The 24,909-nt window shown below is 42.8% G+C and overlaps 1 protein-coding gene across 4 annotated transcripts; it reads right to left on the bottom strand.

Annotated features, from left to right (window-relative positions):
* Positions 1–24,909, bottom strand: dnajb6b (DnaJ heat shock protein family (Hsp40) member B6b). 4 transcript variants are annotated; one of them, XM_030099430.1, is made up of 10 exons: positions 24,755–24,909; positions 17,236–17,370; positions 14,771–14,880; positions 13,958–14,029; positions 13,557–13,661; positions 10,398–10,532; positions 10,010–10,166; positions 9,844–9,914; positions 2,571–2,723; positions 1–937 (listed from the first exon to the last, which is right to left on the bottom strand). In XM_030099430.1, the coding sequence occupies exons 2-10, from the start codon at positions 17,298–17,300 to the stop codon at positions 828–830; spliced, it is 978 nt and encodes a 325-aa protein (XP_029955290.1). In that variant the 5' UTR covers positions 17,301–17,370; positions 24,755–24,909; the 3' UTR covers positions 1–827. The 4 variants fall into 4 exon arrangements, with proteins under 4 accessions (XP_029955290.1, XP_029955288.1, XP_029955289.1 ...); XM_030099428.1 differs by having other exon boundaries at positions 10,398–10,535; positions 24,755–24,908; XM_030099429.1 differs by having other exon boundaries at positions 10,398–10,535; positions 13,557–13,658; positions 24,755–24,908.

Here is a 24,909-nt window from a genome sequence, read left to right as displayed (position 1 = left end):
TTTCTTTGAGTATTTAATAGTAAGAGTCCATAAAAAATGAACATTTCCTCATTTTCACTCCCACTCATCATGACAACAATCTGTCAAGGACAAACCAGACAAACGAAAAGCGACGTTTTGTTTCAATCGTTTACAAAAAAGAAAAACACCCGATGAAGTTAATGTGTTGCTGAAACTACTCGATACAAAGAGCCCTGCGGCAAAAGAAGCTGAGGATGGCTCGGAGTAGAGGTGAAAGCAACTTTTCACCTGTTGGAAGTCGAGGTGAAACAACAGAGGAGGTTATTAAGAATTCATGTAGGAGCGAGCAAAAAAAAAAGAAAGAAAAAAAAACATGTTGATGAATGAATCTCTTGTGCGACCGTGTATCGTTTTACTCTCACATTCCCCGCTCCTGCGTCTACCTCCTTGTGCGGCGTGAAAGGAGAATTCAGTGAATGGTTCGGCCTTCGCGTATTCTCACATGCTGCAGCGTTTTTCGCGTTTATTGGAAACAAGGCTGCCGCGATAACTCCGCCTTTCAAACACAAGAATACTCTTTCAAAGCACGCTGTGAGAAGTAGAGAAGTCCAATGAGGGATTAATTTGAAGTTGTGAATGCTGGCTGTACATGCACAGAGCCCTTCCACCATAAATACAGCAATAACAGCAGGTGAGCTGCGTCTCTGGGAGCGAGATCTCCGTTTGGCCCTCAGAAGCAGGCGGGAGCTGTGTTTTCGTTCTGCGGGCCGATTACAGGGGGGAGATGACGGAGCAGCGGCGAGGCCGTGGGGCCAAAGCGAAGAGGAACTAATGCCACATGTGATCACTGGCTCTCCTGCGTGATTTTAAAAAAAGGTACCAAGTCCACCGAACCGGTTGTAAAGCCGAGGAGCTCGTTTCTTTTTGGACTCGGCTTCCTTTAGCCACAGTTTCTTCCTCTTGGTGTCCAAGTGTCCTTCAAAAGAAAAGCAGTCGTTAGTATCATAGTGTGAAATCACTGTGTTTTGATTTATTCATGTTGGAGCAGTTTTGATAAGGAGAAACTTTTCACTATGCAGTTTTTAATGTTCTCCACTAATTTCCCTTTCGAGAAAAAAAAAACAAAAAAAACAGGCTGTTTCTCGTCAGTCTCTGGAACAGAAGTGAAAAGAATATTGGAAATGAGTTCCAAGTACAACTGCTGTTACATTGATTGAATTTTACTCAATTACAAGTGAAAGTGCTGTTTAAAAAAGCGGAAAGTGCTTGTTTCTAGTGGCATTTTAAATGAATTTAATTACACTGTCCAGAACAGCCTTTTGATTTAATTCACCAATTTACAAATCGCATAATAATGACTCAAAGAGAATTCGTTTTTGGAAAGAAACGTAGATAGAAAAGCTGGGATTTTTTGGAAAGTATAAGTTAGTTCTGTGCTTTAGACTGTATGGTTTTAAAATATCAATGACTCTTTTCACTGGGCGGTCGATCCCGACTTCAATCAGGAGGCACTAATTCAGCGAGTCTAATTTAACACCATGCTCTTTAGCCTTGTTTGTCAGCCATTAAGAGCTGTTTTCCTCTGTATTAAAAGTTGGATGATTGATCTGAGGTGGCTGACATGATTTCGCTTCGCTTAAAAGGCAGCGCGCGCTTTCTAAACCCCCAAAACTCTTGGTGTGTTTGCATGCACTGTGCAGACATGACGTGCATGTCAACAAGGCAACAAACTGAAGTCAGAAACAGGAAAAAAAAGAAAGAAAAAGAAACCAGGGTACAGTAGAGTCTGGTTAAAACCGGCTCCAAGAAAAGAAACGGCACTGTTATTCAGACTGACTAATCGAAAAACACAAAGGTATCAACATGGTGCACTGAGGAGTTTATGCTGCGGAAGCAAGAGTCTCTAAATTGGATGAAAAGAGCAAAATAATGAAAAACTAGCCACCGAAATATCCCCTTCATGATGTCTGTTCAACACTGATGTGAGAGTTTTTTTTATTTATTTATTTAAATTAACGATCAAACAGAAAGACATCCGCAGGTGTTTCTAAAGTTAGGGGTGACTATGTGAGAGCGCGGCGTCACTCTTTGCTCATATTTCCAACCTCTTGAGGTCACTAAGCGGCGCTAATTTAAAAGCACTCCCCTCTCTGAGGGCACATATTTGACTAGTTTGTATCATTATCTCAGAACCAGAATTAGGGCCTTTTGTTTGCCGCCCGGTCGAAGCTTTGCCCGGCGAAATTAAAGGTTCCCTCCTTAACTAAGAAAGCGGCTATTACAAAGTGCTCAGAGACTGTGTGCTGCAGATAATTGCTTGGCTTTTGTGCCTGACTTCCCGACCCCGCGACGGAAAACAGAGGGCGGACGGTGACCTCTGGTCGTTACGGCGACGTAGAACAGAGCTGCCTAATGAACATCTCTGTCCTCTGTGTTTACATCTGCCAATCAAACACGCCGCTCTTTGTCGCCGCGCTTTGTGCGGCCGTCAGACACAAAAGCAGACCATTAGCTGCGCTTATTAGCACTCTACTCTTTAAAGTGGGGGGGGGGGGGGGGAAATCTGCCTGCTGGTAATTAATCAGCCCGGTGGTGGCGGGTGGGCGGACCTCTCGTTAGGCTCTGCAGGCCCAGCTCCTCCTCTTCCTCGGCGGGGTTCTGAGCCGAGCTCCTCAGGTAGCGCTGGTGCAGGCCGAAGCCGGGCAGAGCGTTCTGTCGGCGGCGACGGAACTCCTCCTCCAGGGGTTCTTCGCCGGCGATGTCTGCGGGGTGCAGGCAGACCAGAGTGGGAATGAGTCACACCTCACATTCGCTCTGTCTGGATGGATCGCCTGAGGTGCTCAAATAAACACTTTTTTTTCTTTTTTTTTCTTTTTTTTTTTGCCCCCTTCCATGTAGCCTCTGTGAATTTAAGCCTTTTGACATGAGATGTTTGGTGGAAAAAAAAAAAAAAAGAAGAAAAAAGGCAGCTGAAAGGAAAACATATTGCCTCCTGATGCCCTTGGCAGTGTGGAGACAATCAGACAGGAAAAAATAGATACACACATCTATTACGGCAAGTTGAGCATGAGTCCAAAAGGTATATTGATGTAACCGGGAAGAAACAACAAAGATGATATAAAGCAAAGAGGTTCAAAGACGGCCTCGGGCTGCACAGACCTGCACCCCGCGTTTCAAAAGCCAAACATATATTTCATTCATATTTCATCTCCCCGACTTTATTGTGATTAGTCATGTAAATAAAATGAGATTTGGTTATTCTTTTCTCGAGGTAATTTACATTTATATTGAATTAGTGGCGGGCAGGGTGTGGGCGGGGGGTGAGGGCCGGGCTGGGGCGGGGTGGGGGGTGGGGGGGGGGGCTTATTATGCCGGGAGATTACAGGCAGATCTCATCGCCATTGTGTTGTGTAATTAAGGCAGCGGCGAGGAGAAGAAAGGAGGCCAGATGCTCGTCGTGCTCAACCTGGTCCCATTTAGTGGAGGAACTGCAGCAGGATTTTTAAAAAAAAAAAAAAGAAGAAAAAAAAAAATCCCCGGAAGTGTCCGGTCAGGAGCGCGTCAGGAGTCTGCAGAGCGAACGCCGCCTCCTGCACGAGCACGCCATCGTCAGCGCTGCCTCCTGGTCTCCTGTGTGACTCAGATGTGTTTCTAGCTGGAGAGCTTTAGAGTCTTTCAGGTGGAGCTCGAGGGGTTTGAGGCAATCAAAGACGACTCCAACAAAGACATCACTTGATTTTAATTTTCTTTGAACGGGCGTCTTATTACAGCAGGTCACCCGTTTTGACCCCGGCCCGGTTCCTTTGTCACCGGCGCTTTCTGATTGGGTTAAGCTTGAAATCTTGAGTAATTTCGCAAAAGTTTCTTATTCTTAAGAAAGAAAAAAAAGTCTATTTCAGATAATTTACACTCTCTCAACTCAAAACTTACTTTTCTTAGATGCGTTCCTCAGATTTGAGCATTTGTGCTTCAAGAGACTGAAAGTCAACTTTCTTAAACAGAGCTCCCTTTTAACTCGCAGCGCTGACCCCACAAGGAGAAACCAGCTCCCTGCGGACCTCCAGGCCAACAGGACAATTGGTGGTTGTATTTTCAGGGCTGCAGCAGGAGGGGGAAGGGATGGGGAGGGGAAAAAAAAAAAAAACTAATCCTAACCTGCATTCATTCTGTGATCCTATCAGGTGAAGTTAGATGGCTGGATTAAGACAAAATGCTTGTGACTTCAAGGTTGTTGTGCTTTGTTCCAGCCTCTTTTACTCCCCACGATCAATATTTGCATCTATTACAGGTCCAGTTACCTGGGCGATAAGACTCCTGCTATCAAGTTCCATAATCCATCAGCAGTTAATCGTTCAGCAGAAAAACAATATCAAGGCGCAGTGATGATAATGAGATTTCTTAATGCTCATCCAGGCAGCCTTTTATTTTCTGGATCAGAGACTTGATTTGAGTTGCTGGATGCTTCCGTGTGCAGCGGTTGTCTTGAGGGTCATTTTCCTCCAGGCCGAACAATCCTGTGTCTACATGGTAAAAGCCACAACGCTTAGAGTCTTTTTTAACACCAACTTTAAATGATCAAACTCATGAATGCCCCTTGACGGGTTAGAATAGCTGCTTTAGTAGGATTATCGGACATGACGCGACACTGAACTTAGCATCAGGTTGTGGAGAGATGCTGCAGCGAGAGCGAGCCGCTGAAATCACCTGAGCATTAAAGTCATACGATGGTGAGGTGGTAAAGACACGAATGCAGCAGAGATCCTGTCGTCTGAGGAAGCAACAGGTTTTAGTCAACATTAGTCTGACGATTTCAGGTTGTTTAACAATATTTTAATCTACTTCTTTTCATTAGAATAAAAGCTGATTTTTTTTTAATTATTATTGTATTATATGTAGCAATACTGGACAGAATAACAGCAAAAGACCACAATGCAAACACAAAGGCCAGAACGGAACTTCTCAGCAGTCGGAGGAACAGGCTTTGTTTCCAGGGGACAATATTTTCTGACGGAACCAAAGCAGACCCAAACCATGAGCACACAGATAACATGATGACAATTTCAGCACAGTGACTAACGCTGCTAATGCGGATTTCTGAAAATATATTACAACAACGTTTTACTTAAGTTTCATCAAAGTCTCCTGTAATCAAAATAGTCCGTCAGAAAACATTGTCCCCGGGAAACAAAGCCTGTTCGTCCCACGGCTGCACACTTCAGTTGTGGCTTTTTGCTGTTGTGTTTGGTTTTGTCCTTTCTGGGCCACCATAGCTTTGACCTTAGCTCAGCAATATATAGAAAATGGTTGAAACTCTGGTCAACACAATAATGTAGAACACACACACACACACACGGGTTAACACCTGTACACACTTGGACTTAAACGCTACGTGTGGCAGGCTTGAAGCAGGTTGGAAGCTTTGCTTGTCGACCAGAAAACCCCAAATAAATCACTGCTCAGAGAGAGGCTAACCCGACATGACAACTACAACTGTGGACCAGATTATTTTCAACAGTCCACCTTCCCCGGGTTCAAGACATCTGCTGCGGTGCTGATGAGACTCTGCTGAGCACACACAGATACAGCCGGCGTCCTTGTTCAGACACGGCCAGAGAGAAACTGGCAGCTTATCTTTGCCATCGCTCATAAAGTGGCCGGTGGCTCTGAGCCGAGCTGAGGTTTGGCGCTAAGCTGTCAAGAGGACGAGGCGGCGGAGGGAGAGGGAGAGGCAGAGGGAGATTAAAACCGGATGCTGCATCCAGCCAACAGGAAGCCATCTTTCACAACATGAAAAAAAAAAAAAAGAAAAAAAAAACTCGGGGACAGGAAATCACAGTGCTGTGTCATATTGGAGGAGACGGATGGAGGGGACGAGGGGCCAGACTTTATTGAACAAGCTGTTCTGTGGCCGTCTGCACAAATAAAGAGCTGATTTTATCCTGTTACAATCCACACAAAAAAAGTGTGATCTCAGTTAGATTGAATATTTTAATGCTTGATTTCACTAAATCAGATTTTTTTCCCCACTAAAATAATCAGGTATTGATGCCAGGCCTGCATGTGTCCTCTTTGGTTTAGGTATGATTGTAATACTATAGGTTTGTGTGCTTAAAGAATGATCATTCAGTCAAATAATGTCAGACAGTCATGTGTTTCCAAACAGTGACATCTAGTGGACACATGCACACGTTTCAGTGTCAGGTTAGAAACCATCCCATGCAGGTCGATGCTAAAAGATCACGTTATTATTTAGGAAGTTTCTGACTGGTGAGAAAATTTTAATGCAACTTTGAGAACCAACTGTGCTCATAAATGATTAAAGTCCTCATCATAGAGACAGAAATGTATCCAATTGCATGTATTCTTTAGAGCTCTTTCTCATACTGAGCATGTATTTCTCTGCACAATCCTCTACATGGCCCTTTTCTTGTTCTTTTCTTCCACAGAGCGCAGCACACAGCTGTGATGTATTTGTTTTTCCATTTCCTAAAGCTGTGCTGCATTACCTGATGCAGCAGTTGGACTGAAGCCTAAAGCTAATTGTTTTGTCAGTTATTTTTACATGTCCAAGAAATAAGCCTACAGATTTGTCAAAATAAGTTGCTTCCAGTTACAAACAAAAAGGAAAAACATGAAATCTGTTGAACGTATTGAGATACTCAATATTTCAGTATAGATGATGCATCATATTTGCATTGTAAATTTCTATAAAATTCCAGAGCCACATTTTAAGCCCTTTGAAGATGTGCAAACTGATTCCATAAATAGTACAGTATCTACTTTGCAAACAACCACACCACCTTACAAAACCTCAGTTTATCTGCGACACATTTGTCACTTGAACTTTTACTTTCTTTCTTCTGACATTTCCAGTGCAATCAAATATTTCAGAATTAATCAATCTCTAATAACACCATGTCAAAAAAAAAAACAAAAAAAACACACTGGATTGTCTGAAGGTGTTCAATTATCCAGAAGAGCCATTCTCATTCATTCCAACACAAAGTGGAGTTTCCAACATGAGGAATATTTATTCTGAACAATTCTAATCAAATAATTGTTTTTGATTCTGTATAAATCATCATGCTTAATCTGATTCGGAGATGTTTATTAACTCCAAAGAAAAAGGGCTGAGTAATGTGTCCTCTGTTATAGTTCTGTAATATCTTTTATGCATTTGGTTCAATGTGATGTTGTCGTAGATTAGGAAGAAACAGCCAAAGCTTTTAATCTTCATAAGATGTATCTTCAAACAGAGCAGGGCTTAAACCTGGATCTCCAGTATTAAAATCAATTTAACTGAACAATCATTGATAATTCCACTAATTTTGACAGGAACTTGTTACAGTAACTAATTACTGAAATGAATATAGTAATCACTGAAATGAAAGAAAGTTTTACAGTTTGTCTTGTTCAGCACTCTTAGTTTCAGCTGCAGCCAGTTACGGTTTCTCTTAAATCCTGTTGACTGAAGGAGGTCCACGTTACTCCAAATATCAAATATTTGATAAGCAACAGAAAAGGCTGTGCGAATGTGAATTAGTCTTTAGACTAAGTCACACAGAGCCAATGTGTATCAACAACTCTACAAAAATGCAGCGATGAACACATTATTTGAGCTGAAAGTCTCTGATCCTGTTACCAAATTATAAAGCAATCAGAACATTAGTGAGTGACCTGTTCCTCCAGGAGAGGGAGCTCTTGCACCATAAACTCAGATCTTGCTCGTGCAACATTCACAGGTGCACATGTTCTGCTCATCTCTGTAATAACTAATTTTTACAGATTCATTCGATGACTTTTACCAGTGAAGTAAGAAAAATGGTTAATAGTAAGACATTTATGCATGCAGGTCATATTATATTGATGTGTAATAACTCCTCTCTCCTCTAAGTGCATTCTCAGTGCGTAGGTAGACTCTGGCGCTCACAGGCTCGAGAGGCTTCCAGGGGGTTGAGGCTTGGTAAGAAACAGATTGGATCAGAGCTGCAGTGTCACCTAGCAACAGGACTGCGCAGCCGCAGCTTCAGCCAGCGGAGCTGCGCAGGGAGATGCAGGGACTGAGCGAGTCGGCCGGCAGACGAGGCGTCCTTCGTGTCACCGGAACGCGGGCGACCCGTTTGACCTTCGCCGCCGTCAAGAGCTGCTGCCGCTGCCGCTGGCGTCTCGTATTGCCTCTGAAGGCCTCACCCTGCCCTCCCTCCTCAGTCCCCCACTCCTGATGTGTCTCTCACCAAAATATGCAGCGGGGCTTGTGTAAATAAACTAGCCCCGAGCACATTCCTCAAGAAACACACACACACACACACACACTCCTCTCTGTGCAGGGTGACCTCTGAGTCAACCGCAATCACATAAACGACCCACTCCGACGGTCTCTAACCAATCTGCGATCTTTTTTTCTGTCCGAGATGTGTAAGAGTTCAGAATGGAGCGTGTCTGTAAAGCTGACTCAGTTCCAGGGCGTATTCGCAGGACGGTGAATGATCACCACGCTTAAAGCCTTTCACCAGCGTTCAAGATGGGAGGGGTGGCGAGAGAAACGAGCATGATGAAGGGTGCAGGAATCCTTGAGAAGGGCGTTTTCATTCTCACCTGGTTTGGGAAGGTAACGCTCACCTACCACAGGAAAAAAGGAAAGAAGAAAAAAAGCACCTAGGGGTTCGAGGAAAGATGTGCTTCTCAGATGAGGACTGAGTGTGCTTCTCTCAAGATCTCTGAGATAAAGGACAGAATAACTCAGCGGCTCCTCACACACGTTCCCGGTGGACTTCAGCCGGTGCGACCGCGCCCTGCAGCGAGCCGCCCTCATCGAGGCGTTAGTGGGTTAAAACACACACGTGAGTCGAATGATGGGCAGTGAGAGTACAAACCAAGCAGCCGCTGTGTTCTCTGTTTTATTGCCGTTGTCGTGAAGCGGGTTTAAAACTGTGATCAGGCACGAGCACACACCCCACACACACACAGTGAGAGGATCCAGGAAGCCAAAAGAAACACCACACAGACACCGGGTGACTGCTGCAGCACTTCCACCAGGATCCACACGTTTATTGACCAAATCCGCACTTTTATTGGTTCTGCTTTGTTCTGTTCTTTGTACAAAGACTGAAAAAAATTCCCCCTGTGTGTCCGGTAACAGTGTAAGGTGTTGTGGGTTTATATAGTTTAATTTGCTGATACAGTTACAGTGAAAACCAACAAAAGCAGCCTCCTCCAATCAGCAGTCATGCATACACAAACCAAACATGGTGTGTTATTTCCAAAAACACAAACAAAAGTTAAAAAAAAAAAAGAGCACATTGTTATCATTAATTTATTAATAATCAATGACATTCTTTAATACACACGCATGAACATGGGAACAGGTTAGCGAAGTGGAGTTCAAGTTAAAAACTTTAGGATGAGATGATCAGGCATTTCTCATTCGCTTGTTAAATCAGTCAAACTAAAGGAGCGTGACATGCCGAAGTCCAATGTACAGCATCTTCTTATCCTGCTACAACAGACACAATATTCACCCTAAAGAGAAGATCCAAAATATGAAGCACATACCCAGCTTTGTGCTTATAGCAGAAGTTAAAAGTACAATTCATTTACTTTGGGCAAAAACAGGAGAAAAAAAAAAAAGAAGAAAAAAAACTAAGCCAGCAAAAGTTGGTCCCCCCCAAAAAAACATAATGGAATAAATACAAGTATACAAATACTGAGAGAATGTCTCTGGCCTCCGTCACAGCTAAGCTAAAATGAGAGAAATTGTTCTTTGGAACGAGATGCAGGAGGACAGAGAGGAGAGACCGACCGCCGGAGGGTTTCCCCGGAGGCAAAATTCAATGTGGCGACAAGACATCTACTTGTTATCCAGTCTTAGCTGCTGCTCCTTACCATTCACTGTTAGAGACTTTAACTGGCCGTCCTCCACCACCTCCACCCGCTCCTGGCCGTTCTCCACAATCCTGACGGAGGCAGAAAGAGAGGGGAGGCTCATTAGCAGTCGCTCCGATTCCAGCAGCCGTACTGGCGTGGAGGATTCCTCCACGGTTTCAGGTACCGTTTTGTGGTGATTTTTCTGCCGTTGATGAATTTGGTGGAGGTCGACACGGATTTGAAGTTGCCCATTCCTCCTCCTCCGCCGCCGCTGCCGCCGCCGCCGAAAGACGAGAAGGAGGTGAATCCTCCTCCGCCCATATCTCCAAATGTGTTAAAACCTGTCAAAGAGTTCAAGAAGGATTGATGAACGGAAAACTGTTGGTAAAAATGTTCATATCCAGAAGGTGTGGACTCTCAGAAAGAATAGAGAAATGATTATTCTGCGAGGTTTGGGAAGTTCTCACAGCTTCTTCTCCAGACATTCCTGTCCAGAATGAACTCTGCTCGACACATCTTTCTGCTCTTGCAAAGTCTCTGCATCCACTTGCACACACTAGAGATGTACCAACCTGAATCAAAACCTGAGAGACTGGATCCAAATGCTGGAAAGCTACCGAAACCGAAGAGCGAGCCCCCCATCCTGCTCCGGCTCGGCCCCCTCTGACGACTGCGGCCGCCCATGAAGACATCCTCGAAGGGGTCGTCCGCTGCAAAGGGAATTACAGCTCTGTCAGGTCTCACATTTAACAAGAGACAACGTCCTACTTCCACTTAGAGAAAACGTGTTTTCTAATTCTGCTTCTTCAGGTTTTCTCCTCATTGGATGGGCAGGAAGTCTGCAGCGAGATTTTAGGTTTTGCTTTTGCCAACATCGATGGCTGCTTCTGAAAGAGGGACGTACCTGACAGGAGAGAGAAACCGATAGTGGCTGCCAGAAGCAGTTAATCATTTCTAAAGCAATCGTAACCCTGAAATGACGGCGCACCAGCGACTTCTTAACATCCTTAGAGCCCCGGTGGACACGGCACTAATTGTGTTCCGCCAATCTGAGTCGCATGGTAAGAAAGGGCCAGATAAAGGAAGACTGTTCCTTCAAGCTCGGCTTCGCTTCCTTCCCTCTGACAGGAGGCTCAAAATAAAACCCTCCTGCAAACGCAGTTAAGTGTGTTACAGTCCATTTAGCTAGACGGAGACCTTGGAGGAGACGACTGAGCTCTAACAAAGCTGTCAGGGAGACAAAGGGCAAAGGAGGAGGCAGAAGAGTGGAAGTGCTGAGCAACACTGTTAAAATACTTCAACTGAGCCGTAAATCTTGATACATTTCCACCAGACGGAGCAAAAAGAGCTGCGATATTACTAAAGAACACTCATTATGGGAACTGGTTCAGCTGGTTCAGCTGCTAAAATGACAACACGGCCCGTTTGGTTCCATTCATTTCCCTTTGGTTTGCAATAAGACACATGGGACATTTCATATATGAACTTTGAAAATTAAATATTTGTTCATTTTATGGTCAAGCAAAATTTGTTTGAGTTAGAAAATTGTTTTTTTGCAAAAATCTGGGGGAACCTGAAGTTTGATGCAGGATAACATCATAACATTAATTAGTCAGTTTATTGATAAGTTTGTCAGCTACTGGGTCCAGATGAGAAACACAAGCGTAGCAGTGTGTGAAGCAGTGTGTGGAGGAGCTCCGGTATTCGGCTGGACTCCTGCTGTCGCTCCAGAGTGTAAAACAGTCCGCTGATGTCAGCTTCAAATTCGTTTCTTCGCATGCTCATTTGAGAGTTGCTGTTCTTGGAAGACCGCTCGGCCCTCGTCGCTGTGTGACCCCCAAAGCCCCCCCCTCCTCCCCTCCCCTGGAGGCTCTGAGGTGGCCGAGTGACAGATCCACCGCACCAGCTGCCACGCACTCCCACAGATTTCACCAAGTATCTGCTCCCTCGACCACCGGTTTTTCAGTAAAACTGAAGTGTTTGTTTCGGAGAAATCCCTTTTATATCCTGCTGACACAAACAGGACGAGACGGATGACTTGATGTATTCAGTTGCATGCCAATCACGCTTGAATAAGGTTGCCCCCCAGTCAAAATAGAAGCTGAACTTTAGTCTTCCGCTCAGTGGTGCTGACAGCTTCATGGTTCCGCCTTTTCTTTTTTACTCTCGCTGTTTACTGAAAAGAGTCGTCGGCAGCAGCTGAGCTCCAGCCCTTTGTCTCCTTCACGTTAATAAACGCAACAATATTCCATGCTCCCAAATGTTCCACTCACGCCATGAAAACAGTTCCAAGTACCGTTTCCTATCTGTAATCGCCGAACTTAACAAGTCACCAAATTAGATTGAGGATTTTCAGTGTGTGTGTGTGTGTCACTGACACACACACACACACGTTATTACATCTGCTTTTGTTTTAATACGGAAGCTATTTTTGAAAGCATTCCAGTTGAGTGATGCAGACGCTCAAATCCATCCTCCGCCTGCGTCTGAGCTCCATATTTAGAGCTACACGGGGTGAACTGCACATGCCTTCCAATCAGCCTTTCGCTGAACCCAGACGGCCCGGGACAGGCATTAAACCTGTATTAGTGAAATACGTCTGACACGGCTACCAACGCTGTTCAGCACCAAAAGACACCGTCACATCAGCAGAGGATCGGCTCTGAGACTAAGAATCCCTCTTTATACAGTGGTGGTGGTTTATTCTGTGCTTCAGTTTCATTTCGAGTTTTATTGTCTTGTCGTGCAGCTTCCAAACATCCTGTCTTGAAACCCAAACAGATAAGACACGACCACACCGACAACATAATCCCTTTGTGTGTCCATCACAGCATTTCAAGCAGGAAAAGTGGAGACAGACAGAGATTCGCTGCCAAAGATATTACCAAATAAAACAGACAAGAGGGGGATTGGACGACAAAGATGAGCTTATTGAATGTGAAAGCTGCGACAGGGAAGCTGGTAACCACAGTGTCTGAAAGTGAAAAAGATAACGGCAAAGCAGGTTTAGAGCCGACACACATTCCTCATTCACACGTTACGTTAGAGGTTCTGTTTAAAGTTATCAGCTCAGAGAACAGAAACAGCGGCAGACACGTCCTTCATACAGTTACTTATCTTTCTCCTTTTAATTACCCAAAATGGCTGAATCAGCATCAAAATGTTCACTTTTTTTGTACATTTCCTTAAGTCTTCCTCCTTACCGTATATATATGAACCTTTCCTCACTCTAGATGTTGGCTGAAGCACTTTTCATGCACCAAAATATTTTTTCTATTATTACACCATTGCTACAGAACTGATGAAAGGCATTATGCAAAAAGAAAGTTCCCCAAATAAAAGGTTTGAACCCCTGTCAACAGCACGGCTGCGTCATGGAGCCGACAGCCAGCGGTGTTCTCCTCCATGTGACATTTGGAGGCAGAGCGCCTCCTGAGGTGAGCAGCGTGTCGCGCCTGTGGGGTATTAGCGCCGAGCTTTACAGCAGACCTCCTGAGTCCAGCTCTTCACCTTCCATATTCCTACACAGTGGGGCCTCTCGGCTAATGAGCAGGCCAGACTAAACACACGACAAATGGATTTAGAAAGTAGAAAAGTAAACTGTTCTTTACGTTTTTGTGCATTTTCAGACCGTGTGCATATTTTATACACTGAAATGGAGAAGCTGAGAATGGCTTTTGCATGCAGGCAACACGCGACGGCATATCTCACCAATGAGACGAGAGACCTACCAAAAAAATCTGCAAAAGGATCTCTGCCACCAAAGAATTCCCTGAAAACGTCCTCGGGATTACGGAATGTGAAACTGCCTCCGCCGAAGTGGTCGTAATAGCCTCCTGTGATTCATTACAGGGGAGAGAAAGAAAGAAAGAAACAAAAGCTCACGTGGAGAAGTAATTTCCGGAAGATCAATAAACTTTGCTTTCTTTTTTATAATCCCTGCCTTTATCAGCGACAACACTACAAGTCGTATCCATAACAATACAACCTGGTTGTACTTCAGCAGATCAGAGGACTAAAATCTTATTTTAATCCTCGTCATTCTGACTTCATAGACTTGATATTTGATTCACTGAGTTTTCTTGCAGCAAAAAACAGAAAAGCTGTGTGATTTTTAAAGTCGTCTCCTTACCTCCTCCTCCTCCTCCCCCTCCTCCTGAGAGGCCTTCTTTGCCATATCGGTCATAAATATTCCTCTTTTTTTCTGGAACACACAGTCATTTAAGAAAAGAGTCATTTCACAAAAATTCAAGATAGAAAAATGATAACGGTTTCATTTTTTTTTTTCTTAAGAGGAAGAACACATTCCAGCCATAACTTACTTGTACTTGGGCAATAATGCACAAGCCTTGTCCTGATATACCCCGAAATAAATCGCTACATCAAAAAGACATTCGGGTTCCCTATACGACTCAAATGAGTACAAACCTGAACAAAACCACACTAATCCCAACACAATGAGCCTCACTGGGAGTGAATAAGGAAGAGTCACAGTCTGCTCACCACTGAGGATGTTGGCGTGACACTCAGAGACCTACACAGTCCAGCCAAACAAGCCCGACACTGTGTCATGTAAATACTTGCAAACGCTAACTCAGCATGTGAGTGTGTGGCACAAAGCTGTGGCTGGTACAATGCTTCACACATGCCAAAGTGAAATATTCCACTGTCCTCATTCTGTCCCCGAAGGAAACAAACATGAAAAACCTTAAGTCAGTCCAGGATATAAACACTGGCACAGACATAAAAATATTCCAGTTGTGGGGGATCTATTCATCAATACAATGATTTCTGCTACTAAGAGCTGTTTTTCATATTAAAAGATGAAACCTGAACGTGCAATGACGTGTGTATAATAAAACAATAAAAGCAAATTCATTTTCATTAACAATGGAATAAAACAATAAAACAATAAAAGCAACTGAGAGAAAGATCTGTTTGTTACCATCTGAGAGCACTTCATATGCCTCTGACAGCTCCTTGAACTTTTTCTCTGCTTCCTCCTTGTTGTCTGGGTTCTTGTCCGGATGCCACCTCAAAGCCAGTTTTCTGTAGCTGAGACAGAAAGAAAATCACACACTTCCATTAGACACATAACACAGTATATTTAGAGAGGTGAGAGGTCACAGTTCTCAATGGGAACATTTCCAGGCCAAAGGAGCTGTCCTGTAGTTCCTAGAAGTTGGGGGGTCGTGACCTTTGCACCGTATGTTTGCACTGAAAGAAACCAAGAACCTGTTCGGCTCACAGAATTCTATTTGCAGGGATCTTTTTAGCTTTGGCTCGGTGGTAGCTCATTTCTTACTCCCTTTCTTTCCCTGTGGTGGACGGAGTAAAGTGGCACATGAATATAAGAAATTACTGGGTTTAAAAGTGAATGCATCCAGTTGTATAAACTTCTAGCCCAACTCAGAAAGTTCATATGAACTCCTCAGTAATAAAAAAACGTGTAGCTCGAAGCAGCAGTCACTTTGTGCAGTGGAGTGACACTTTCAGTCTCAGGAGTCATACGATTGTAACAACAGCTGTCCACAGACGCCACATTTAAGCTACAACAGGAGATCTCATCACTTCCTCTGGGATCATCTAAAACCACGGTGTGTTAAAAGATGCTGGACGGTGGATCTTTAGGACGAAAAATGTACACCTCTATCTTCGAACCTTGTAGTTCAGGAGGACCTCTCAAGGAGATGGTTACAATTAGAAAGTCCCTGGAACAGTTTGGTGTCAATAGTCCTTATGAGTAACAAACACCTCCCATCAGAAGCACATATCCACATACTGGTCTTTTTTTAGGGCGCAACCATGACTACGCCAAATACACGGACACACAGCCCAACAAGGCCAGCCTGACCTGCGCTGACGAGCGGCGTCGGCCTCACGCGGCCGCTTACGCTGCATCAGCTGTTTGCGTTCAAGCCCAGCAGCAAGCGGCAGAATAATACTGGACAAGTCAAGGGCCAGGGGGGGAGAAAAACAGCCATGCACAATCCAGGGATGGAGCCCTTACAGGCGTTTAGAGAATGGGCTTTGTAGTCAACATGTCTGTTGTAATCTGTGACATTATCTTGCTGCCTAAAGCTGCACACAGGTCAGCTCGCCACAGTAAGTCGCACAATGCAACAAGGCCGATAGCTGTGCAACATGCCAGTCTTTGTAGTCTGAAACATGTAAGGTCACTAAAGCAAACTGCAACAGCAGGAACAGCTCCTCTCTGAACGCTCGCTGCAAAGATCTCCAAGCTCAGTATCAACGTGTGAGCTTTTGGGTGTAATTGAATACCCAAGTCAGCCGACAGACAAGACAAACGAGTCTTTGGCTATGTCAGCGCTTTTGTGAGGCAGAAAAATAATGACAATAATCATCACATGGTTGAAATGATTTTATTCAACATGCTCTTAGATGTTTCACAACTTTTGATGTTGCACAAAAGTATTGGACAAATTATTTTAAAGGGAAATTTAGCCTGTTGTTTGAGCATGAAACCATTTTAAGTCATCCTGAGTGGGAAAGAGATGTTGATGCATTTTCTGATGAAAATCCATTAACAGAGACAGAACTGGTCACACGGTTCATGCTAATTCAGATCTAACCAACAATTCCCATGCAATGTTTTTTGGACCAATTGTCACTATTTTTTTAAAATACATTGCACAATGGTTTTCTGGTTGTGGTTACACTTGGTTACTTCAGATCCAACCAGAAAAAGGAAACTGCACTTTATTAAGTAATGGACTCTGCACAACTCAACCACTTCCTGAACTTCAGGACGCTCCTTGTTCACTGTCTTTCATGATAGGATGAGCTGATTAATGCAGGTGTGTCTGACCATTACTGTTGTGGTTACAGAGGTCAGGGACACCTGGATTAATCAGCTCGTCCTATCATGAAAGACAGGAAACAAGGAGCCTCCTGAAGTTCAGGAAGTGGTGAAGTTGTGCATAGAGCCCATTCCCTTTCTTTAGCAGCAATACCATAAGGCGGTACATGTTTTGAAAGAGTGGATTTCCCATGAGCGTACTTTAGTGTAACTGGCCGACGATAAGCTGCATCTTCTCACAGATCAATTTGTGTTCTCAGTTCAAGTATGACACTTTTGAATTGAGAGTAACCTCTTCACAGGTCAAAACAAGCTTTGCGAATGACAAAGCAGTGAAGAAGCCTGATTAACTAGAAATGGTGGGTGGCTGTAAGTCCCGCTGGGTGAGTGAAGAGGGAAGGTATGTGAAGGCAGCAAGGTTACAGGAAGAAGAGTGGAAACTTCATGCATTGCAGTCCCCCTCTGCTCTCTGTCCTTGTGTCAGTTTTCACTGCCAAAGGGGGATATAATTATACTATTACAACCGCAGAGTGGCCAACGCTTGACAACGTGAGGGGTAAACAGAGCAGAAAACACTTCAGGGCACTTACGCCTTTTTGATGTCGTCTTGCGTCGCATCTTGCCGGACTCCTAACGTCTGGTAGTATTCCAGCATGGCTCTGTCTTTGTGTGTGTGTCTGTCTGTCTGCCGGTGCTGCCTCTTCTGAGGGTCCCTCGCGTGGCCCCTGGAAAAAGTAAAGTTCTGTTAAGACATGTAAGCTGCAAGAGATAAAGCCCAGCACAGAACGCGGCCACGTGCAATGACAACGACACCTCCTTTCCACACTACGGAGGGGTTCATTGAAGAGGGGAGGGGAGGGGGCAATGGCATTAAAAATGGTGGAAATACCCAACAATGTAATCAACTGCACCAAAATAGAATTGGTGGGAAGAGCTAAGCTCAGCTAATACGAGCCAAGTAAAATTACATAATAACTGGGTGATCATCCCTCACCCCGGGGCTAAAAGAGAAAACGTGCTCTTTTAAAGCTTGGATTTAGCATCATAGATGAAGCATTTCGTGTAACATGACCTGATGATGGAGTTACGAAACTACAAGACAAGACACAACAGGTCTGGAATAAAAGCGTCAGAACACAATCAATAATAAAGTATTACATTTAGCAATGTCCTAATGTAATCTGACACATAGAATAACTTGGAAGAAGTTGGGAAAATAAATCATCTTCCTCAAGTTATAAACCAAACACTGTTCAGAATTTCACTTCTGATGTAAACAAATATAGTTAAATAAGATAAGATTATGATAAACTGAAAACTGATAAAGTGGTCAAACCTCTCAAAAACATTCTCAAACTCCCACATCTTTAAAACGAGCAACTAACAGTTCCAAGTGGCAGATCACCATATAAGTTATGAAGCACGTTGCTTAATGACGCTGTTGATGCCCAATAGAAAAATAAAAATGAGAGAAAGAGGATTGTGACATTTTGTTTCTTTGCATCACGTCAGTTTGGCTGATTGATGAGTCTGATAGGTGAACATAACCGTTTCAAAACTCCAAGAAAGTGTGACTAACAAACCATAAAGCCTGAGATTATGATGACAGTCATTGACAGATGCAGACAAAAATATACTGGCAATTTAAAACCAAAGCAGTTACTTATGGAAAGTATTTTAATATAGTTTATTAGATGCGCAGACTTGAGTCAAATTTCTGTGGTTATGCTTCAATCTGAATTGAATTCCTTCCGATTGAGAAATCAAACTGTCAGATTAATGTTGTACAGGTTTATAGACACCAAGAAAATCAGATAATTAAGTGAGTGGATCAAACTCTTGCACTGTGACATTTGCACATGATCCCACATCCAGAGCTACCCAGAAGCCCGGCAGCACCGAAGACGAATCTGTTAGCTCGACCAATAAAGCTTCATGTGTTTCTTCTGAAACTTGCAACACTAAAGGAAAACATTCCACTGTTTAAGAGGACGGCCAGGACGAGAAAATAATTCCGAAAGCAGTTCGGTCTCCTGCTGTGTTTGACATGTGCATAAAGCTCCAATATTGATCAGTAATCTTACTTGGATTCTGATCGGATGATGAACAAGGTTCACCTCCTCCAATCTTAAAGTAAACTGAATGGGTTATCTATATGATGAAAGAGTTTACATGAGGATTTTTTTTCCATTGGATAAGCAATGATCAGGTTACTGATGGCCGACCCAACAGCAACCTTTAAACTAATCCATAGCACCAAAGCTACTCTGCCCCTCAACAGTTAGTTAATAACAGGTCAAGACACTCTAAAAATATTGAGCAAAACACTTAGTATCATGTCTTCAGCAAGCTTCAGCTTCATGTCTTTATTTAGACTCTCTTTTGACTAACTTCATAAATAATATCCAGGTTTTTCTCCCTTTAGGCTTCCCTCTCTGCTAGTTTGTTTTCAGTCAAACTGAGCATGACAGGAAGAACAGGGTTTGATTTGTAGAAAATCAGAACAATAAAGTGGTTAGCCAAGTGGTTAACCATGTTTCTTTAGAAAATGCCAAAACATACCACTTGTCACTTCTCCTGGGTTGTATTCAAATCACTGAGTTCACAAGAAAACTTTCAAAACTTTCGACAAAATACAAGAAACCAAATATTGACTGAAACACAAACATGCCTTCTTGACATAAAGATGTAAACAACTCAGACAGCCAGGTCGATATCTATATGTCAGCAGACGTGTGACTCAGGAGGTAAAAATGCAGAATAAACAAAGATCTTTTCCTGATTGCGCAATATTTTAACTCCACTAAATGATAAACAAACCCAGTGAGCACTCCCGGGGTCCGCTGTGTTCTGTTTGTTTGCTATTTATAACCTGTGGCCTTTGCAGTTAGATTGTGTTTGTTTGTGTGTGTGTGTGTGTGTGCGTGCATGCGCTATGCAGGGGGTTGGGGGTATTTGGCACAAGGCAGTGCCAGTGAGTGGTTCCTGGTTTGGGACATGGCACAGACACAAACCTCCTCTCTTTCAGATGCCTGAGTGAGACAGTGCGTCCAAACCTCCCACTGACATTTTATCGTCATATTCCCCACCCACTGTTTAAAAACCCTTCTAACCTAAAAGTTACAATGTTCTTCTTTCTGCTCTGCATCCTAAAATAGAACGCAATCTAAATATAAGACATGACCCAGAAAGCCGTCATTTTCCATTTTTTCAAAAAACGGCCCACTATCCTGACTCATCACGTATCCTCTTTTATCCTCCTCACTTCCACCATTACTGACCCACTCCGCAGAGAAACCACTTCCCCGCAGCAGTCAGGAACTAATGGACACTGGCTGAAAACGTGAGTCGTGGTTTTGTGCGGAGTGTTTGTGTGCGTGCAGATTTGTGCCTTGTGGTGGCGTGGCTCGGCTCACCTCGGTCAGATGGATCGCTGCTCTGCTCAGCGTGAACAATGCCTTAGAGAGCAGAACAGATGTAGGTCACCCAATCCAATAATGCATCAGCCAAGTAGAGCTGGTGGTTAGAAATGTTAACAAGTCTCTTTGAAAGAACGCAGTCTGGTTTTCTGTGAAGATGCAAACAGAATTCAACTGAAAGACACCTTTTCACGAGGTTTAAGAAGAAATTAAAATAGATGTTGAATTCAAGGTTCACAAACATTTATGCCACAGAGCTCCTGCACAGGTATAACACAAAAGGCCTATTTGGCACAGATGCAACAAAGAAAACCATGGTGTCTACATTTTAAATTCAGTGGACACATCTGATTATTTAGAAAATATATATGAATTAATGAATGAGTGCATTTGTAGAGTTTTGTTCAGAAACTGTTTACACATTTGAGCTTTTAAAGTCTGTTTGACATATTTACCAAAGCTACAGATAGATGAATTGCACAGATTACTAAAAGAATGAGGAAAAGATATTTTAGTCGTAATTTATAATGACTGATACTTTGACAGCTGAACAGCAACTAAAAGTATTGCAATGGTATATTAGTATATAGCACTGACAGCATATAGGTTAATTAATGACCTATATTGTTCTCGAGTGTGTGTGTAATTATGTCACTGTGTGTTTGCCCTGTGATGGATTGCTGTATCCCTCAGCTATAGTCAGCTGGGATCAGTGCCAATCTCAACCCTAACTTACATAAAGCAGTACAGAAGATATATGGATAGTTAAATAAGTTTTTAGCTTAAAACAATCGGCTGACTCAGACAGTTAATGTGATATTTGTAGTTATGGGTCTTTGCAGCTAAAATCCTATGACTGGGACTTTTGGGATGTAGGCACTGGCAGCATGGCGGAAGAACAGAAGTGCTGAGCCAAGTAATTCTCTGACTTTAGTGGGTTACTCTAACCTGACCTTGATGTCAAAACTCAAGCTCATATAAATGTAACAAGTCATCAATTCGACTTCCCCCTCAGGGCAGAGATTCTTATTCTACACCAGTGATCAGGCCAAATACCTCCAGGATCAGAGAAATCAATATCACTGGTTCATGTTACGCCACTTCTTTTTCATCGAACATCATCTCAGAAAGAAAAATAAACCAAGTTTGTGCAGCACACACTTTCAGCCAGGCTGAGCATCAAAGAGATTACAACAACATCTGTTCAAGAAGCTTCTTTTTTCCTCTGCTGCCCTGCACTGACATGCTGAATAAGATTTCCCTTGAAGGAGTGATGTTGTGTAACAGTAGATGAGTGAGATTAACAGTCGAATTTATGCACTGCCAAAGCACAAGAAGCTTAAATAAAACCTAAATGAAAAGAGATGTGAAGATGTTCGGCGATGGGGTTCAGAAGTAATCATTTAGACCATCACCACAATTTTTATGTGGTTTTTGCGCGTCTGCAACTTTAAAAACATTCCATTTAGGCAAAGAGTGTGAATAATTGATCATTTGGGGAAATACGGCAACAGAACATAAATACCAATCCTCTGTTGGCTTCTTCCAGATTGATGAAGAGGTTTGAATTAAGCAGATTTGAAAACATGAAACCAAAGATTTCAGCACAGAGTTTACATGGAATTATTGATGACACTTTTTTTTAAAATCCAATTTCAAGAAGGTTCGATGCCATTATTTTTTAATAAATACATTCTTACATAAATTCTCTTTAAATTCTTTCCTTTTTTTTATAGTGCTATAGCCACATTTTTCTCACTAACACTGTAGTTACCACCAACCCAGCACAAACAAATCTGGAGTTTATCCGAGAGATCACATATTACAAACACATGGCTCATGGATAAAACGTCAATCAATTATTTTGGAGTCAGTGTGCGATAGGCAGTGTTTTACAAAATCATCAAGTAGTGGTCTACACTAAGCCCAATAAGTCTCTAACTTCTCATATATTTTATACAATAATAAAGGCCACTATGAACTTATCATAGAAGTATTGTAAAGTATTGAACGTTCATTATCTGCAGAGCTGCACAGGGTTTTTATCTGTTGATTAAAATCCCCGATTAGACACCATTCAGGTTTCAAAATGACACGCTCCTCAAAAAATAACAAGGACTGGAAAATTAGAAAAATAACTTTGGGTGATTGTAATCAAAAGATGTCGGCATCCAAGTGCACTCAAACACAACTGACAAGGTGGCACAGACAAGACAAAAACAGTGGACAGAAAGAAAAAGGCTGGACCAACCCAGGACTGAAGACAAATCACAGCTGACAGAGCAGAGCAGAGCAGAGCAGAGCAGAGCGAGAGAGAGCGAGAGAGAGCGAGAGAGAGAGAGAGAGAGAGAGAGAGAGAGAGAGAGAGAGAGAGAGAGAGAAGGGGCCACTCAACACAACAGGCCTGCTCCTCAACTCAAAATAGGAGAGATGTGTTTGTGCTTTTAAACACGTGCACATGATCACAAGCTCGCACCGATGCGATCTGCGGTTCAGATCACTGGAAATGCATTGTGAGCCCTTATCATCTGATTTACCATCTTATTTCTGAAGAACAACTGTGAGTGTTGTCTTGTTGGACAAGGAAACTATTGATCACGTTCCCATATACGAGATGTGATTTTGATGTACTCTTTTTGATAGTTTGGAAACATGACAAAGTCCAAATCCTACCAAGAGAGCTGCAGAAAGGGACACCGAGCACAAGCCAGCAGGAGTGTAGAGCCGTCTGTATTATGTAAACAAATGTATATGTATACTGAACCACACACTACAAGTCAGCTCATTAATCACAAAACAAGACATTCAGTACGCTCCACATCCTCAATAGGAGTGGTGCAAACACAAAATATAAAACAAAGCAGTAACCGCTTTTGATGTCAAGGCGCTGACAAGATAACACGACTTAGAGTTTTCAAGGCAAACAGCTATCAATCAAACTATAAAACTTAAGTTCAGATCATGAACATATTGGTAGGACCATAAGTCAGCATAAAGAGTCATGGTATAATCGTGAAGAAAAATGATTAAACTGTTGCAACTGCAGCAAACTACATACAAAGACCTAAAAGAAAAAATCTAACTAGCAGGTGTAGATTTAAGCTTTCATGTCCCCTTTAAGTCATAAACACAGTCAAAAATAACATTCTATAGTTCAATAAAATCATCAAAAAGTCCAGTCTTCAGCTAAAAAAGATGAGACCATGACAACATGAGAGCTGGAAGTGTGCAATATCAGCAAGAACAGGGCTCATCCCTGCACCCTTCGAAAACTACCAATCTAACCAGGCTGCAAAGCTACATGGAAAATCAATTTCAGCGAAGCTTCACCAAATGATTTTAAGTGCCCTTGACCCATTTGAACATCAGCAAAGCAGCATTTACAGAGCACACACATCATCTTCCCTGTCAAACAGAGGGGGCAGGTAAGTACCATGAAGGTGTACTGAGTAAAACCTCTGAAAGCTTTTATTTGAATATCCTGTAACTTTTTGACGTGTGATTCATCTCTTTTCCTAACAAATCAGTCAACCATTTCATTCATAATAAGTTAGTTTGATCAGTGAATATTAAGTAACACTATTTAGGAATTTAAAAAAAAAAGTCAACTGACTGGCCCACATTTCATGATTCTTCTGCAGCTGAAGGACACAAACAGTTACCATTTATTGTGAGTTACTTTGTTGTTCCTGTCATCTTTTCATTATTTACTGATTGGATGTCATTAGAGCCCAAGAAAATGAAAAATGAGAACAGAAATATTCACTTTTATATTATTATGGGATATAAGCCTCTATATCATAAAAACATCAGCAACAGAAGATACTGACCTAAAAGAAAAATAACAGAAAAATGTAATTCAGGGCATTACTATTAAATGTGATGAAATATTTGATAAGCTAAGCAGAAGAATGAATTACAAAACAATTGATTCAAGTGTTTAACTTCTTTGTACACAAATAATTTTGTAAATGGGAACTAAGATGCATGTGATATACTGGTTGTTTACTTTCTCTCTCACATCGTTAAAATATAGTTTCTGTTTCTTGAAGATCTGTTGAAAATGTTTTTAGTTTTTGGAAGGGTAGAAACAACAGGCTAATAATGGCTGTGGGGGGTAAGATACGTAGCAGCTTGTGAAACAACACACCGATCAGATTCGGAGAAACTTCTGGAAAGTCTTAGAGCGGATCAGCGGTATCAACTTGCAGCATTGAACATATTAATAAAAAGCAATAACGTTACATAACACATGAAAACATCTCTAAAAATAGTGAGGTCGTAACTTTTAATATTTGACTGCCAGACCCTCCACTGGCCAGCATTTCTTCAAACAAACAGGAGATAAACGTGTCGCTAACATTTAGGCTAGCATTCCGCTAAGTTATAATTATTTCTCTTTACAGCGGTCATGGGGAGAAAGGGAGTTCCGCGATGGTTTTCATTCGTAGCCGTTTCTCTTGTCCAAAGTAAGGGGAAAAAATGTCTTAGACGCACGGCTACACGATACAACCTGGAGGGAAATGTCGTGAAAATGTGATATAAATGTTAAGGGGAAACGTCGGGTGACGACGCCGCAGCATCCCCACATGTTACTGCGGCAGGAGGCGCTTCCACCGGCGGCCAACTGAAGCCGACGTGTCGACCCCGACGGCGGGTACCGCGTCCTTCCGAGACAAGGTGTGCTCACCTGTGAGAAGGAAATGTCAGCTCTCACGACCTTCCCGGTGTGTTGGCCTGAGTACGGAAAGAGTGGCTGCAGCCGCTGCGTGTGGCTGCCTGGTCGCTGCTGGTGGAGGTGGTGGTGGTGCTGTGGCTGCTGATACCTCCGCCTGCTGCCGCTGT

Source organism: Salarias fasciatus, chromosome 9 (genome assembly GCF_902148845.1).
Source record: "Salarias fasciatus chromosome 9, fSalaFa1.1, whole genome shotgun sequence".
Taxonomy (NCBI): Eukaryota; Metazoa; Chordata; class Actinopteri; order Blenniiformes; family Blenniidae; genus Salarias; species Salarias fasciatus.
The sequence above is the reverse complement of the archived record's forward strand: the minus strand, read 5'-3'. Positions and strand labels throughout refer to the sequence as shown.

Excerpts from the sequence above, each read along its gene's own strand:
- dnajb6b (XM_030099428.1), bottom strand. The coding sequence starts at position 17,300 with ATGCTGGAATACTACCAGACGTTAGGAGTCCGGCAAGATGCGACGCAA. Across the intron at positions 13,662-13,957 it reads AGGGGGAGGAGGAGGAGGAG|GAGGCTATTACGACCACTTC; the intron begins GTAAGGAGACGA and ends AATGAATCACAG. Across the intron at positions 2,724-9,843 it reads AAAGTCTCTAACAGTGAATG|ACATCGCCGGCGAAGAACCC; the intron begins GTAAGGAGCAGC and ends TGCACCCCGCAG.